Below are 15,245 nucleotides of genomic sequence, written 5' to 3' on the forward strand. Positions count from 1 at the left end.
CTAATTATTCACCATCTAGCAATAATTCAACTTCTGGTGAAGCAGAAAAAGGTAAACAGACAGCAGCAAGTACGCCTATCACAATTAGATTCAAAACCAGCACTGTGAGCTGAAAATACTGTGAAATGAAAGCTGATTAATCCTTTTACTGTGCATGTGCAATGAGTGCATTTGTTTGACATGGTTATACATCTGGTAGGAACAGCAGTAGAGTTGAGCAGTTCGTCACCTGGAGCAATTGCCATTCAACCGTAGGCAAACAATCACTTGCAATTTTGTCTTAAGGTACTGTAAACCATCACAGAAGGAAACTCAACCATCTGTCTGTGCAATACACTTTTATTTTCCTTTTACCTCTGCAGTCAGTCTTTGAGTATTTGTGTAAACAATAGAATAGAATGAAATTACATTGAGTTGTATGCAAATGGTTCTAGAACACCTCAAACATTTATGACAAGGCATTATAAATAACTTTTAAATAACACATTTGCCATTTCTTTTTTTGTATGTATGTTAGAGAGCTGCCGTTATCTACGTTTAGCAAGGAAGCAGTTTCACAGGATAAATCCAGGGAACCACTTCCTTGAAAGTATGCTTCAGGTTAGAGAATCCTTCTAACACCGACTAGCTCCAAAATATCTATGCCACAGGTTAAGCGTATGACTACTTCAGTTGGAAGTATTTTAAATTTTTTTTTTTTTTGAGTAACACAATTCTGTTTCTTTTACCTTTAAGTCATTGCACAAAGCCCCTTCTTATTATTTGCACTCTTCCTTGGTGTTCTGCAGAATTTCAAGTAAAGCTCAGATTCTCTTCAAGTTTCAACATGATAAAACAATCCCTACCCCTTAAAGATAAGCCAAATCAGAGATGGGCAAAGTAAAGGCATTTTAGTTTAATGGCAATTGTTTATCAGAAGTTTCAGCTTGTAGACTCCTTTTCCCGCCCCCAACAAAGCAGAACGTAGGCCATATTTGTCTGCTACAGTAAATCTCTCTTCTGTTACATGGAGATCCAGACACGGTGGGTCTAGAAAATGAGATGAGTTTCAGATTCTCAAAGCTTTAGGCACAGTCTTCAACATCAATATATGCAAGGCACCTCCCACACCCTTAATCTGATCATGGAACTTTGTATTTTTAAAGGACACACAAACAAAACATAATCAAAAACTAAAATGCCTATATCAGTTCCAAAACTAGAGATAGTGACCAATACTTCAAAGATAAGCCTGAAACTTTTTAAACAAACATGTTTTAACTGTAACTGCTCGTAAATGAAGAAACAAAAACAAAAATCAATTTCTTATAGCTAGCATGTATAATGCATAAATATAAGGATGGAGAAATAAAATTCACAGTTGGTTTTAAAACTAGAATTCAAGTTTGGCTAATAAATCCATTTATAATCATTTTTTACATACAAGAGAAGAGAGTCAGTATCATCCACTAACATAGTTATTACTGGATTTCTTTGTTTAATGAAAGAAGAAATAGCTCTGATCGAAAATTCCTTTCGGAAACCATGGAGACAGCCAACTGAGGGCATTTCCAAGCCTTCTTTTCTGACTTCTGGGAAATCCAAACTGATTGCTAGAGACACATTTAGTAGCTTTTGGAATGTTAGCAGGAGCAGTGTAGCTGTGGGTCTTGGCTTGTTCCAACTTGGTGAATTGCTATAGAATGAAGCAGAACTCAGTGTGTGGTGCTTTGAACGGTTTCCTTCGCAATGTAAAGCTGGCCTCTTTGCAACCTCACTGTTTTTGCTGGGGGGTCCAATGATCGGTATCAGCTGACACTCAACTGAGCAAACCCAATCAGTTTTACCTCATCAGGGATCTCGGTACCATCACAGCCAGAAGCCTGGGAGAGAACAAAGACAAGAATGGAGGAAAGGAAAGGAAAGGGACCTCCCTCCCCAAGACATTCAGTATGTGTAAGCCAGTATATGCATTGTATAATAATACAGATCTAGCAACTAAACATCTTTTGAACCATAAAACATGGTTCAACTACAAGAGATATTTGCACCGGGGGGTTTTCCATTACTGCTGGAAGGTTGTTCATATAGGCTATCTGTGAATCCCCACTAGACACATTGGGTGCTGCTGCTGAAGACATCTCTGCATTCCAAGAGTTGGAATTGGAATTTATCATTATGTGAGAGCATTTTTTTTTTTGCTTATATGAAAGACAAAATAAGATCTGAATGCATAGCATGAGGGTGCAGGCATGTCTCCAAGAATGCAATAAAGGTTCCATATCAAGATAAACGTATAAGTAAGATAACAGCAAGGATACCTGTTAATGGAGATTTTGACCTGACTCAAAAAACACACAGAAGTATAAAACCATCCTACTTCTATTTTAGAATGTTAGGTTGTATCTTTACCAATATGAGACACCTTTCCCCTCCCGAGTCTGGCCTCAGCAATTTCCTGGTGAAGACAACTGTGTTAATGTGACTGACCTTCATTCACGGAGGTTCACATTTATTATTACATCCGGAAGTCAGATTTTTCCATCAATATTACTAATTAAACCAACAGCTTGAAGACACACACACACTTCCCTCTCCCTATTTGAAGTGGAGGCTAGCTTTGTAAAAAAGTGGAATTGTTCAACACTGATACATTTGTCAAGCACATAAAATGCACCACTTCTGCAATTAACGACCCTGGGTCAAAGATCCCAGAAGCTGTAACCTGTCCTAATTACTTTGTAAATACATGTCTTAAGACATTCTCATACAGATGACTTCTGCTGCAGGCAGAAAAAGTTTTTTGAAGAAACTGTCCATGTTAGAAGCAGGCTCAGCTTCAAGACATGAGGGATCCTGCTAGATCCCTGGCCTTCACCAAAGAACTGCTCTATGTGTGCAGTTTACACAGCATTCAAAAAGCTTTGTGTTCATAGTTCTATTTTGCTTAAACCAACAATTTTGGTAGTCATGTTTACTGCTCATCTTAAGAGGTGGAAAATAAAGAAATGGTTTTTTTCTTTTCAGCTGCATCCCATTTAAAGCTAAATGTTTTGTTACAGTATGCTTGGTGATCACAGCAGCAGAAATTCTTTACCTTTTTGGTACCTGAATTCCTTCAATGTAAAAAAAAAAAAGTGGAGTCAAGTCTGTTTATTACAAGATAAAGTCTTTGTGAGGCCTCCCGGCAGGGAGAGGGAAGGTGGCTGGCCCACCCAGCCTTTCCAAGGGGAACCCCCTTGTGGAGGCCTCAGACTAGTTCACCAGAAGAAACGGGGGGTGGTGGGTTGTGTCACCTGGCTCCCCCTCTTTGGGTTGGCAGCATTTGCCAGGGTCAGGAGCAGGGGCTGCTGTCAGCAGATCCTCTTGCCTGCTCTCCCAACTACCTTGTCATCCCTGGCCTCCTGGTTTATGTAGGGCAGGCCCCCCCCCTTTGGCCCTTCCTCTTCTCTCACAGGGGTGGCACAAAAAGGGTGTGTCTCTGGGTCTGCCCTCCCCTGGGACTACCACAACTTCTCTTCTTCCTCTCTGTCTCCCTCCCTCCTCCTCTCAACAGGAGCTGCCAGGGTTGTTCTTGAGGTGGCTGGTGAGAGTGCTGCCTCTGCCCTGGGCTCTGCCTCTGGGGGGTGGGCTGGCCCTGCCCACCTGGGTCCTGCAGCTCTGTAGACAATGTCGGGCAAACCAGTTGTGGGCTCCCAACAACATAGCCAGGTGCCCCACCCGGCATGGCACGTCCCGGCTGGCTGGGCGGGGCAGTGCTTCCCTCTCCCCCATGATGGGGGAGGGGTAGCTGCCCAGCAGCCGAACGGCCTATGTTCTGTCTCCCCCCCGTCCTCTGTGGAGGGGGGTTCGATGCACAGTGTTTCTCTGCTGTGCCTTGCCGCCCACAGGAGTGCCCAGGCAGCCTGTGGGGCGGTGGCCCCATGTGCACCAGCTTCCTCCCTCACCCTCTGGCACAGAAGTCTTCTCCCTGGGTAAGTTGGGGACCCGTGGGAGGAGGGGCACCCCGACAGTCTTATAGTGAATCTGTCAGGAGGAGCTATACCAGTGGTCCCCAATCAATGAAGTTTGGCTCCTGGCGACAGCATGACAAATACACAGGGGTATTGCAGGATGCACTCTGCCCAACAGCGAACACTCAAAGTGACACTGAAAATGGTAAGAGGCTTGGATCAGCAGGCAAAACTCTGTGTGCAAGGTTTTTGCTGCTGGAAGGGCCCACCCACCTTGAGCCTCTTACCTCCATTTTCAAGATTGCTCTGGGGTCTCCAACCTGGAAGTAACTGGAGATGATGTCTTTGCATCATTGCCACTTACTTCCAGGTTCTGACTGCTACATCTGCAGCAAGGAGGGTGTTGCAACGGAAGTAAGTTCAGGCAGCACTGGGTTATCCATGTGGGGCACTGCTACTTAACAGATCGCTCCAGAGTACATAGGAGTAGACTTGACAGGATTCCATTTGCAAGAGGCCCTCCCAAATACTAATTCACTAATGGGTCAATACAATTTTCCACCATGAAAATTTATCATAAAGGAAATACCAATACGTAAGTATCTAAATCTCAATGCAATATTTATGCAATGGTATGCCATTTATGCCAGAGCACACTATTGGCTCTAAGAGCAGAAAGAGGCTCCTCCGGCATGCAGAATTTAGCACACAAACTACCTGAAGTTTGCAGCCAGTAACAGAAGGAAAATCACTTTTTCTGTTTACTCTCTACAAGCCACAAGTGTGGTCACAACACCATAATCTCCTTCAGTACCTGAGGAAATGCTCTGCGCTCATTTTGCATTATCGGTAATTGCTAAGCCAACTTTCGGCTTCATGTTTGTTTTGAGTAACCTGAATGCCATTCATATCAAGTGATTTCCTGACACACCAATTACATTTCGTGTTCACTGGCTCTGTCGCTCCGAAGAAATACAGCCTAGCCAGAAGGCAATTATTGTGACTTGATGGCTTTGTTTGATAGTCCCTCACTTTAGCCATTCTGCAGTTGTGTCCCCATCACATTACATATTTACACATTTATCTTTCACAATTCATGCTCTTCCCCTTACTCCTTCCACCCCCACACACAGATCATGTAACTTGGCTCTACAGGAAAGCTTCATCAGAACAACACTGCTTGGATCAATTTCGAATTCATTGAAGCATTAAGGTTACATTGCCAGAGGGAAGTAAAACAGTTCTCAGCAAGCTCTCCAATTTGGTTCCTATAAAATGAACCATTAAAAAAAAAAAAAAGGTACCATTGCAGCAGGAATCTTCACCTACACAACATTCACATGGCAGTCCGTGATCCTAAAGTAGCTGCTGCAAAAGGAGCAGTCTCTAGGAACAAGGAGTGCCATGTGAATTCTCAATTTTTGTTGGGAAAAAAAGTTCCAATTGCTTCTAGACTTCCCTCCTGAAACAGAGCAAAACACATTGACCTCAACCTTCACCACAGCATTGATAGGTCAGGGCCAAGGTAAAATGCACAGGTGCAACTGAACAGCTTTGTCTGTACTATAAGCTAATATCAATGCTGCTATTAATGACTTTAGAATTATGCTTGTTAAAAGGACAAATATTTCCAATACTACAATGACCAACAGGAAGAAATCCTACCTCTTTTTACTACTTTGTTTTCAAACTTACTATTTTTAACATATGAAACTTCATGTTTCATAGTCACAAGTATTCAGGGGTAGAGCAACAAAAAACCTGCTAAAATTAGAACATGTAAACCAATTACAGCAAGAGACAACTTTAAGCAATATGGTTGAATTTTTAATTTGTAGAGCCGTGAATTAAGGGCATGTTTGTTTTTCTTTGAAAGAATCTTGGCTCTGGTATGTTTTTGTAACAGGAAAAAAATTAAAAATAGTCTTTCCTTCCAAAAATCTGCTAGATTGTCTACTCAATTACCCTATACTTCCTTCACTATTGAACAGTATTGTATATTCCCCTATACTTCTTTCAATACCCCAGACATCCATATTGAACTTTGGTGGCATGCAACTTTATGATCCTCCTATTTCAAATCAACTTGTTTCCCAGAAAATTAAATTCACAAATTAGTTCATGGTATTAATATGGATACCCAGTATCCAGGAGTGTGCCAGTATCCACAGGGGATGTGTTCCTGCCCCCACCCCGGATACCGGAAACTGTGGATACAAGGACTCCCCGTGTGCTCATTTAGTAATTTAAAAGCTTACTGTGCTGTGTCTTCCTTAAACCCAGCACTGTAAGCCTATAGGCTTATAAGCCTATAGGCTTACAGTGCTTTTCAAGCTGCCTCCTGGCAGCCAGAACACTTAAAACACAGCAGGAGCACTTGAAAAAACTCACAGAATGTCAATGTTGCTTCCTGTTGATCTCCTTCCAGTTTTTTTTAAAAGTGTTCTTCCTGCCAGAAGGTAGCTTGAAAAGCACTATAAGCCTGTAGGCTTATAAGGAAGGTTCTCTCAGCATGGTAAATAACTAAGGGCCCAATCCAGACCATGTGTGCCGGACCACTGCAAGCACGCACTTTTGCAAACGTGCAGTAAGGCATGTTTGCGAGCCCTTACCTCGGGCCCAGTGCTGGAGCTAGCCCAGTGCGAGCATGCACTTGGCCATCTCCACCGCCGGGCCTATGTTCCACTGCCAGGCAATCACCTGGATCGCCTGGCAGCGGGAAGGGGAGGGGTTGTGGAGGGAAGGGGAGGAGACGGGGAAGGCAGGCAGGGAGGAGGCATGGTAGAGGAGGGAGCGGACAGGACAGGTGGAGATCGGCTCCACCGGATCCTAAGCCCCATGTGGGACCACACAGTCCGGCTCTCCAATTCTACAACAGCTTCAGAGCTGCTGTAGAATCAAATAGATCCATTGCAGCGCTACTTCCTTTACCCAGGGAAGGGAACAAAAGTCTCCTTCTTCAGAGGAGCCGCCGTGGGCTGCCTGGTTGTGCACAGGATACTGCCTCAGCAGTTCTGCACGCTGGGCAACTCAGGATTGGACTCATGGGGGGGGGGGCTTCCTTGTATCTGTGGATAAGTGAAACCATGGATGCGCCTCACCCGTATGTTGCACTCATAGGCCGAAGACTCTTAAAGAAGCTACAAGCTCTGTATGATATGTCATGACACAAGGATGTCATAAACACTTTCCTTGGTTCAAATGATCAAATGTGAGGTTTCCTCTTGTTCACAGATAAAGTCTCTAACCAATAAGGTTTAATGATGGAAAAATAATATTGAAGATGCTAAAGATGCTTATTACAATTAGACCTCAAGGAATGCACAGTACTTTCTTCAATCCCAGACACCAAATTGTTTACATAGAAAATAGGTTCACATGCCAAGTCCCCTCTACATACACATATATATGTGTCTTGATATAAAGACACATTTGGTCCAGTTGGTCCAATTCTGACTGTTAAGCCCCTTGCTATCCAATAAAACTTGAGGCATCAACATAAAGAGCAGCTGCTGAGACTGGGAATATATGATATACAGCAGTCTTTAAAAGCTCACCACACACTGGAATATTGCCATTTTTGCAAATCATCATTTCCAGCTAGTGAATTTTTAAAAAGGTCATTAAAACAATTTCTTGTTTCAGTTTGTGTAGTGTAATAAAATGCTGAAAAGGTCAGTGTTCAATGCAGAAAGATGACTAATCGAACACCAGAAATTAAGAAAACCTAGCTTAAAAGGAGTAGGCGATATTTTCTATTTACTTACATAGTCATCAACAGCGATTGTACTTACCAGCTTAAAGGTTAACGTTTTCAAGGCCCTGGGGTCATCTACTATTTTTTGTAAATTAGCAGCAACTATGGAAAACAAAGCATAAAGAAAAGGAGTACAGAGGAAGTGACATTATATACAGTTCACACTTGAAGGCATTTATCCACAAAGCAGAAGAATTTTAAAAGTTCTTGTAAAAAGTTGTATCCCAAAGAATTACAAGTCACACTTCAGTGGATGTGAAGTATGGGAAGAATGCAGCTTACTTTCTTGGATTCCTTAATGTATGTTTTTCCTCCACAGAAAAATATTCAAATACATTGGAATGAAATTTGAATGTCAAATTGATTTTGTATTCTGATGGCAACATTTTCAAAGATATTCTAGTTATAGGGAACTGAGAAAACTTTGTATTTGTGGTATACTTGTAACTACTAACCACTCCTAAGAAACTAGAATTAGTATTTCTACTCTATATATTCAGAGGATAACAGAACATTATTTATAACACATATTCAGATTTCACCTAGCCTGGTCAACATAGCAAGGTAGTAATTAGAACACATAACCTAGAAAACTAACCTCCATTGTAGGTATGCAAGTCAGGAATATTAGGTCAGAGAAAATATTCTTAGTACACAGTAGAAAACAGACATTTTAAAAATAAAGAACCTTAACATGTAATTTTTTTAATTAAAAGGATGGAACTTTATGTGACCTTCACCGGGGTGTGTGTGTGTGTGATCAGTTGACAGTGTAGCTGACTCTTGAAATTACAGCTTTTTCCTATACAGTGCTAACTCGGGGAAGTAAACTCCATTTGGATAACAAAGGCCAATCTGCCCAATGTGTCCCACCACATAGCATGACCTACCAGGGAACACGATAAAACTCCTGTTGGGCCTGCCTGTCTGGAACTGCAAATATTGAGGTGTAGGCTTGTCAAGCACCTGGTGGCCAGTGGGGCTGCATCTGGCCTGCAGGATTTCAAAATCATGCATGACTGCATTAAGGCCTGGGATGATGGCAGAAACGGAATCCCAGTGTGGAGTTGACCATCCATCTTCCTCCCACCCCACATCAAATTTACAAATACTTCTTTCAACAAAATGGTAGTACTCAATCATCTGGTGGGGGTACCTGGGGTATCTGCAGATATTACAGTATAACCATAGTGTGGGACTTGCAGCCACAACATGGTTTGTGGCAGCATCTCAGTGTTAAATGCATGTTCTCTACCCCAAGAGTTGATATAAATGAAGGACTATAATCTAAAAGCGTCCCCATAATCAAAGAATCACCACTTTGGGGGGGAGGGGAGGGGAGGGGGAAGCATTTGAAAGCAGCGTTTGAAAGCAAAGTCCATTTGCTTTCAGTGATGCAATATTAATCTTAATGTCTTCCAGTTATTAAGAAAACATTGCAGCTTGTTAGTAGTCATTTATGATAGTAATTCTGTTTCTCCTTTTTTATACATTTATATAATTATCTTTTATTTTTTATTATGATAAACCGATCATCTCAGACAGAATATTAAAACTAGGCAACATTGGTTTCATGATATCCAAAAGACACATGATAAGAACAAAACCATGTATTGCTGATATGAAACCTTGGGCAGCAGGAAGACTAAGGACCCAGGTTAAATGCTGCGCTTCCCACATGAGAGCAGCCCGCCTCAGGGCCCAATCCTATCCAACTTTCCAGTGCTGATGCAGCCATGACAACGGGATGTGTGCTGCATCCTGTGGTGGGGGAGCAGTCATGGAGACCTCCTCAAGGTAGTGGAGAGTTTAATCCTTTATCTCTGGGCTGTGTTGTGCCTGCATTGGCCCTGGAAAGCTGGACAGGATTTGGCCCTCAGTCTCTTCAAAATTTTTGAAGGCTCCCCTACCTGCCAAGCAGAAAAAAACACTGCACACCACTATCAGCACAAGACCCCCCCCCCAAACTGGAAATTTGCTTCCTGTTGCTTACAAGGTATCTGGCAACAATGCAGCTGTGCCAACAGGGCACATACTGCATTTGTGATGGTGCGGGGCAGAGAGAGGCCTCTTCAATGTATGAGAATGCTTGTTCCCTTACTTCAGGGTTGTACTGGGATTGGAAAGTTTGTTAAGGTTGGGCTATAAGTTTTGTACATCCAGCCATGGTGTACTTTCCACTAAGTCTGACTAGGTCTTAGGTTTCATGGCTTCCATACATCTCATGAACCACAGTACACTAAAGAACAGGATGGAAAGTGGCACAAAGACATCTTCAACTAGATGAACGCACTGGGAGACAAAGGTGTGCAAGACTGGGGAATAAACACGCAGAGCAAAATAATGAAAGTAAAAATGGCAAGTCTTCAGAAGCCTTATGATATTCTCTTGTGCTTAAACTACCAATGCCATTGCAAATTAGTGAGAGACTGTATGCAGACACTTTGATCTCTCTTTTAATATAAACTGAAGCAGCAACTTTTACATATAAAAGCAAACCAAGTCACAAAATAAGTCACCGTGAAATTCTTCAAAAGAAAAGTTTTGTTTTTTTTTAAATCCCTAAGCAAGTTTACTCCAAGGTGGGTGACCAACCTGACTAAAGGACAAAAGGTGGTCTTTCTGCAACACTGAGAAATCATGTTATAGCGCGCTGTATCAGTTCACCTTATAGGTTTTTCTTTTTAAAGCATGCTGCAAAATGATTAAAGAACCATTCCTCTTGGCTCCGTTTCCCCAGAAATCCGTTTCATGGAATAGTTTGGCACCTCTTGCTTATCAAGGCATAAACCCAACCCACAGCCTGAATATATATTCAGGGTTAAATCAAAGCCTGCTCTCTAATTCCATGGGTCAAACAGGACACTAGAGAATTTTTCCTCAGCAGTATTTACATTTATTTTACACTGGAGATTTCATATTCCATTTGTCAATACCAACTGCAATTGCGTTCTTCATTTCCCCTTATCTGTATTGACAGAGACAGCTTATATAAAGCAGTTCTTTTCTTCTCTTTCCTCAAAATGACAGAAGGGTTGTAAGCACAACAGAAAGTTTCCTTTGGGATCTAGAGGAGAAGGTGATAAACCCATGTCTGAAATACGCATTTGAGACTGCAGAAAGGGGCTTGTTTTAATTGAATGGTTCATCATGGGAAAAAATATTTCCTCCACATAGCAAATTAGAAGTCAGGACAAAAGATTTTTGCTGATCTTGGATCTAATTTTGTACACGGAAGACCTTTTATTGTATGGAGAAACTTTCTATAGGGTAAGAGCCTGCTTTTAAAAAAATTATATATAAAGAAATAGTCATTCATTTAATTTTGACCTCTCAGAAATGCCTAGTGGAACCTACGCAAACCCCGACTTCATGCCATCTTGCATTTCCCCCACAAGCAGCCACCAATGATGTGGGGCAGGGAAAAAACATAGACATTGTTGGGAGGTAGGGATGTTCCACAGAAGGACGGTGACCCAATCCTATGGAGGGTCTATGGCAGCAGATCTAGTGATCCACTGCCACAGAAGTCCTCCCATAGCATGTTATGTGCTAAGAAGCCACCATGCACACCCCAGTGGCTCCCAGATGCCCTATGGGAGCAGATAATGTCACAGAAGGGGCAGTTTGGAAGAGGATCGGAGCAGGGAGGCCAAACTGGGGGAGTGGGAGAGATTCAGAGGTGAGGATCTCATGCCAATATCCTATTTCCATTTTTCCAGCCCAAACCTGCCCCCTTGATGCTCTTCAGACACAAGCTAAATAGCTGGCATAGGTCCAAGGAGATTTATTGGTGGCCAACCAGGAAGTAAAAACTATTTTTACTCACTTCTCCTGGAGTCTAGCAATGCGGCTGCATAGGGTAAACTGGTGGCAGATAGAATTGGGCCATTACAGTACAATTCTGTGCATGTTTATTCAAAAGTAAATCCCATTGTATTCAATGGGCCTTACTCTCAGATAAGTGTGTACAGGACTGCAGCCCTAGTTGCATAGTTGCATTTTCAGCAGTGGTTCCACAGCTACCACATATAGCTAAATTTGATCCTCACAGCATGCTTAGTCCCCACTATGGAGCTGCCTTTCAAGAAGGCTGTCAAGTTGTGATCACATTTACTGAAGGCTAATGGGGTTTCATTCATGCAGGCACTGGTTATGGGAACAAGCCTGAAGTAGAGAACCCAAGTGGACTGCTACTGAGTTGTTGTTCTCTCTTTGTCTCCCCCCACCCCACTGACTGTAGTTAAGAGCAAAGCCAGGAGCCTGATATCCCAGCATGAGACATGTGGGGAATGCCATTCTCTAGGGTCAATCTTCAGTTTGCCCACCTAAGCTTCCAAAAAGACCTTTCGAAAGTAATTGCTCTGCTTCAGAGGAGCTTCTTAAAAAGAAGGTGATCACAACATTTTTTTAAAGTGTCTGGTTGGCTGGTGACTTTTTTCTTTTGAGGGGGAAAAAAAGAAGCATTCTACCTTCTTCTCTACTACCCGTAGCATAAATCTTGGCTCACATTCTTGAGCGATTTACATTTTTTCCCCCCTTTGCACTGTTAACACTGGACAACCATCCATTCCCAGAAACTTTTACTGCTACTGAATCAGGTAATCCACAAAGGAATTCATGAGTTAGGTCAACATGTGGATTGTCCTGTCTTAGGAGGAAGACTGGAAATCATTTTTATATAGTATTGCCGTCAGTTTACATACTGCTTTATGGGTCATCATAAGTAAAAGATAAGCTCACAAGAGTAGGAACATAATAGAAATTTAGATGGACAGGAGAAGCAGACGTAAATTTGCACCTTGTGATGTTATTTTCTCGGGAGAATGACAAGCGATAGAAAACATGCAAAAGACTGTATTTTTTTTTTCCTGAACAGCCAGGTACTACTGTTATTTTGATCTTCAAGCAATTTCATATTTGAACCCAGGCAATCTGAATCAAACTTCCACTATTCAAGGCACAAACTCTGCTGATGAGCACTGCACAGAGAACACACAGTCTCTCTCTCAATAGCCCTTAACCAGGTGCACAGACTAGACTCTCCACAGGACAGTGTGCATATGTTGTGGGGGCATGTTTCCAGATTTCTTCAATAAAATGCTTTATACAACAACATGAAGAAGAGTGCCAGCAGTAAATGTTACCTGCCATTACGTTACCTCCACCTTCCCACTTATGTAGCTCAAGGCTTATTAAAAAGCACTATGGCAAGATCAAATCTCACAAGGCTTTCAGAGAACACACAGCTTTGTTTTGACTTGCATTATGTACAGGCTGAAATTCTGCCTGCTTCAGCTGAAAAGTGGAATCTAATTTGTCATTTGCTTTCAAATTGGGACACAAAGGGATCTACTGGAATGGGTTCCTTTTTGAAAAATAAGGGTGAGCAAACTAATCTCTTGACCTTTTTCCTATGTGAAACACCTAGGGCACGATTTAGAGGGCTGGAGGAAGAGAGAGTGTCAAGAAATCAGGATATACACACAGTGAAGAAGTGGCCTGGGCTTGCGTATTTGATATAGTCTCTCCCCACTTGACATGACTTCTAGTTTTCCAGTCCAATGAAAATGCAGTCATTCCAGTCCAAAGGAATGAGTGAGTGTTGACCTGTTTAAGAGCCAAAGCTTTTATAATTTAGCCAAATGATACAACACTGCTTCTCAGGTTCTGAAGATGTTTGGTGTTCAGCACAAGAATTTTGTCCTTCATATGGCATGATCTATCTAAACCCATGTAGAAGAGGGAGAGAGAGAGCCAGTTATTAGGTGACTCTTAACACCAGCTCAGGCGAGAAGCAGGGTACACACAAAGAAAATGCATTTAAGGAGATGAAAATCATGGGCCTGGTCAATCCCCACCATATCACGAAAAACAATGTTTTCTGGGGTTAAGGATCAGAATAGGCCAAAGATCACACACTCTAGTGTACCCAGTACGCTGTGCACTTGCACAGCTAGAAGCCGAGCTCCACACAGCTTGGATCTTGGCTGACCTGGGAATTGGTGATGACATATGATGTCACTGCGCTGCCATGCAGCAACCAAAGGCGAATTACTGGAGGCACAGGCCCCTTGGGGTAATAAGACTCCTACCCCAGTTAAAATGAAGCTGGGAACTCTTCCTTTCAGGCTAGGATTAAGCAAAGTTCCAAGTTCCCTGGGCAGGCTCAGTCTGAAACATACTGGGAATCTTCTTTTTTCTGTGACTTGCTCTCCAGACATCAATTGGACAAATGCTAGTATGGTGAAAGGCGATGACAAGCATGAAGAAAACTTCATTTTGGCAGAGCTTATTGAATAGTGGGGCCAAAAATAGACCCTGCCACAAAATGTAGTTCCACAAGATTCAAAAGCATTTTAAAGTGAAACAGAACCTGTGGCTTATATAAAAGATATTAGTGAATAGCAGAAATCCCACCAGAAGGCAGAGACAATTATCAGAGCTGAAAAAGAATATCTGTGTAGCAGCTGCATTAAAGTGTTTAAGCGTATTGTCAATTTATGTCAGAACGTGTTGCCAATTCTCTTGTGAGTAGCTGGAAGAAAAGGAAGATTTTGCTAACAAGGACCTTTTGTAGAAAGTGGAAGGCAAGAGTCATTGCAAATGGGCCCTTATCCATTCACTGCATTGAGTTGTAGCAACAGCATAATTTCAAAATGAAAAAGTAATTTACCTATAACTACATCGTGGCCATCAACCAGGCCTGCAGAGAACAGCTCTTGAGATACGCCATCTGCTGTGTCTGTACAAAGAATATGAAATGAATATGTATAAGTCACAGTAAAAGGAAAAACAAAACAAAACAAAAAAAGAAATCAATATGTGAAAGTTCAACAGTATCGTTAATCTATGAACATCTATTAACGAAATGTGCTTAAACAAAAAACTTTTGTCATTAGACCAAACATATGGCTCCGCTATTGATATCTGTTGTTCTCTACATCAGTGTTTCTCAAACTGTGGGTCGGAAGCCACTAGGTGGCTCCTGGTTGGCAACCTTCAGTCTCGAAAGACTATGGTATAAGCCTACAGCACCTGGAATTCCTAGGCAGTCTCCCATCCAAGTACTAACCAGGCCTGACCCTGAGCCATTTTCAGGGGGGTCCCCATTTCAATATTTTATTTTTTAATATGTTAGACTTGATGCTCCCATGATATGTGACTGCATCTGGGGACATGTTACGAACCTGTATTTTGAACAAGCTACTATGTATATTCTTTTAACAATGATAGTAAATGGGACTTACTCCTGGGTAAGTGTGGGTAGGATTGCAGCCCAGGATTGTTAAAAATTTTCCTGCTTGATGATGCCACTTCAAGTCATGACATCACATCCAGTGGGTCCTGACAGATTCTTATTCTAAAAAGTGGGTCCTGGTGCTAAATGTGTGAGAACCACTGCTCTACAAAGTAGGACCCATAGGTTAATTATGCTTTTCTTCTTGATTCTTGATCACTGGAATTTCTGCTTAGCTACATAAATGAATATCCTTATTGATTGAATGCACAAATACAAAAGGACAAGGGCTGGATACCATAAGGCAGAGATTTTC

At 42.0% G+C, this 15,245-nt stretch overlaps 1 protein-coding gene across 1 annotated transcript in view; it reads right to left on the reverse strand.

The window, feature by feature from the left end:
• Positions 1-323: 323 nt before the first annotated feature.
• Positions 324-15,245, reverse strand: part of STK39 (serine/threonine kinase 39) — a 135,537-nt gene continuing 120,615 nt past the window's right edge. The window contains exons 16-18 of the mRNA XM_066634709.1: positions 14,366-14,434; positions 7,727-7,791; positions 324-1,862 (exon numbers count right to left, since the gene is read on the reverse strand). Coding sequence (XP_066490806.1) covers positions 1,788-1,862; positions 7,727-7,791; positions 14,366-14,434 — 209 coding nt within the window. The 3' untranslated portion in view covers positions 324-1,787. The remainder of the gene's footprint in view (positions 1,863-7,726; positions 7,792-14,365; positions 14,435-15,245) is intronic.

This window comes from Tiliqua scincoides, chromosome 1 (assembly GCF_035046505.1).
Source record: "Tiliqua scincoides isolate rTilSci1 chromosome 1, rTilSci1.hap2, whole genome shotgun sequence".
NCBI classification, from domain to species: Eukaryota; Metazoa; Chordata; class Lepidosauria; order Squamata; family Scincidae; genus Tiliqua; species Tiliqua scincoides.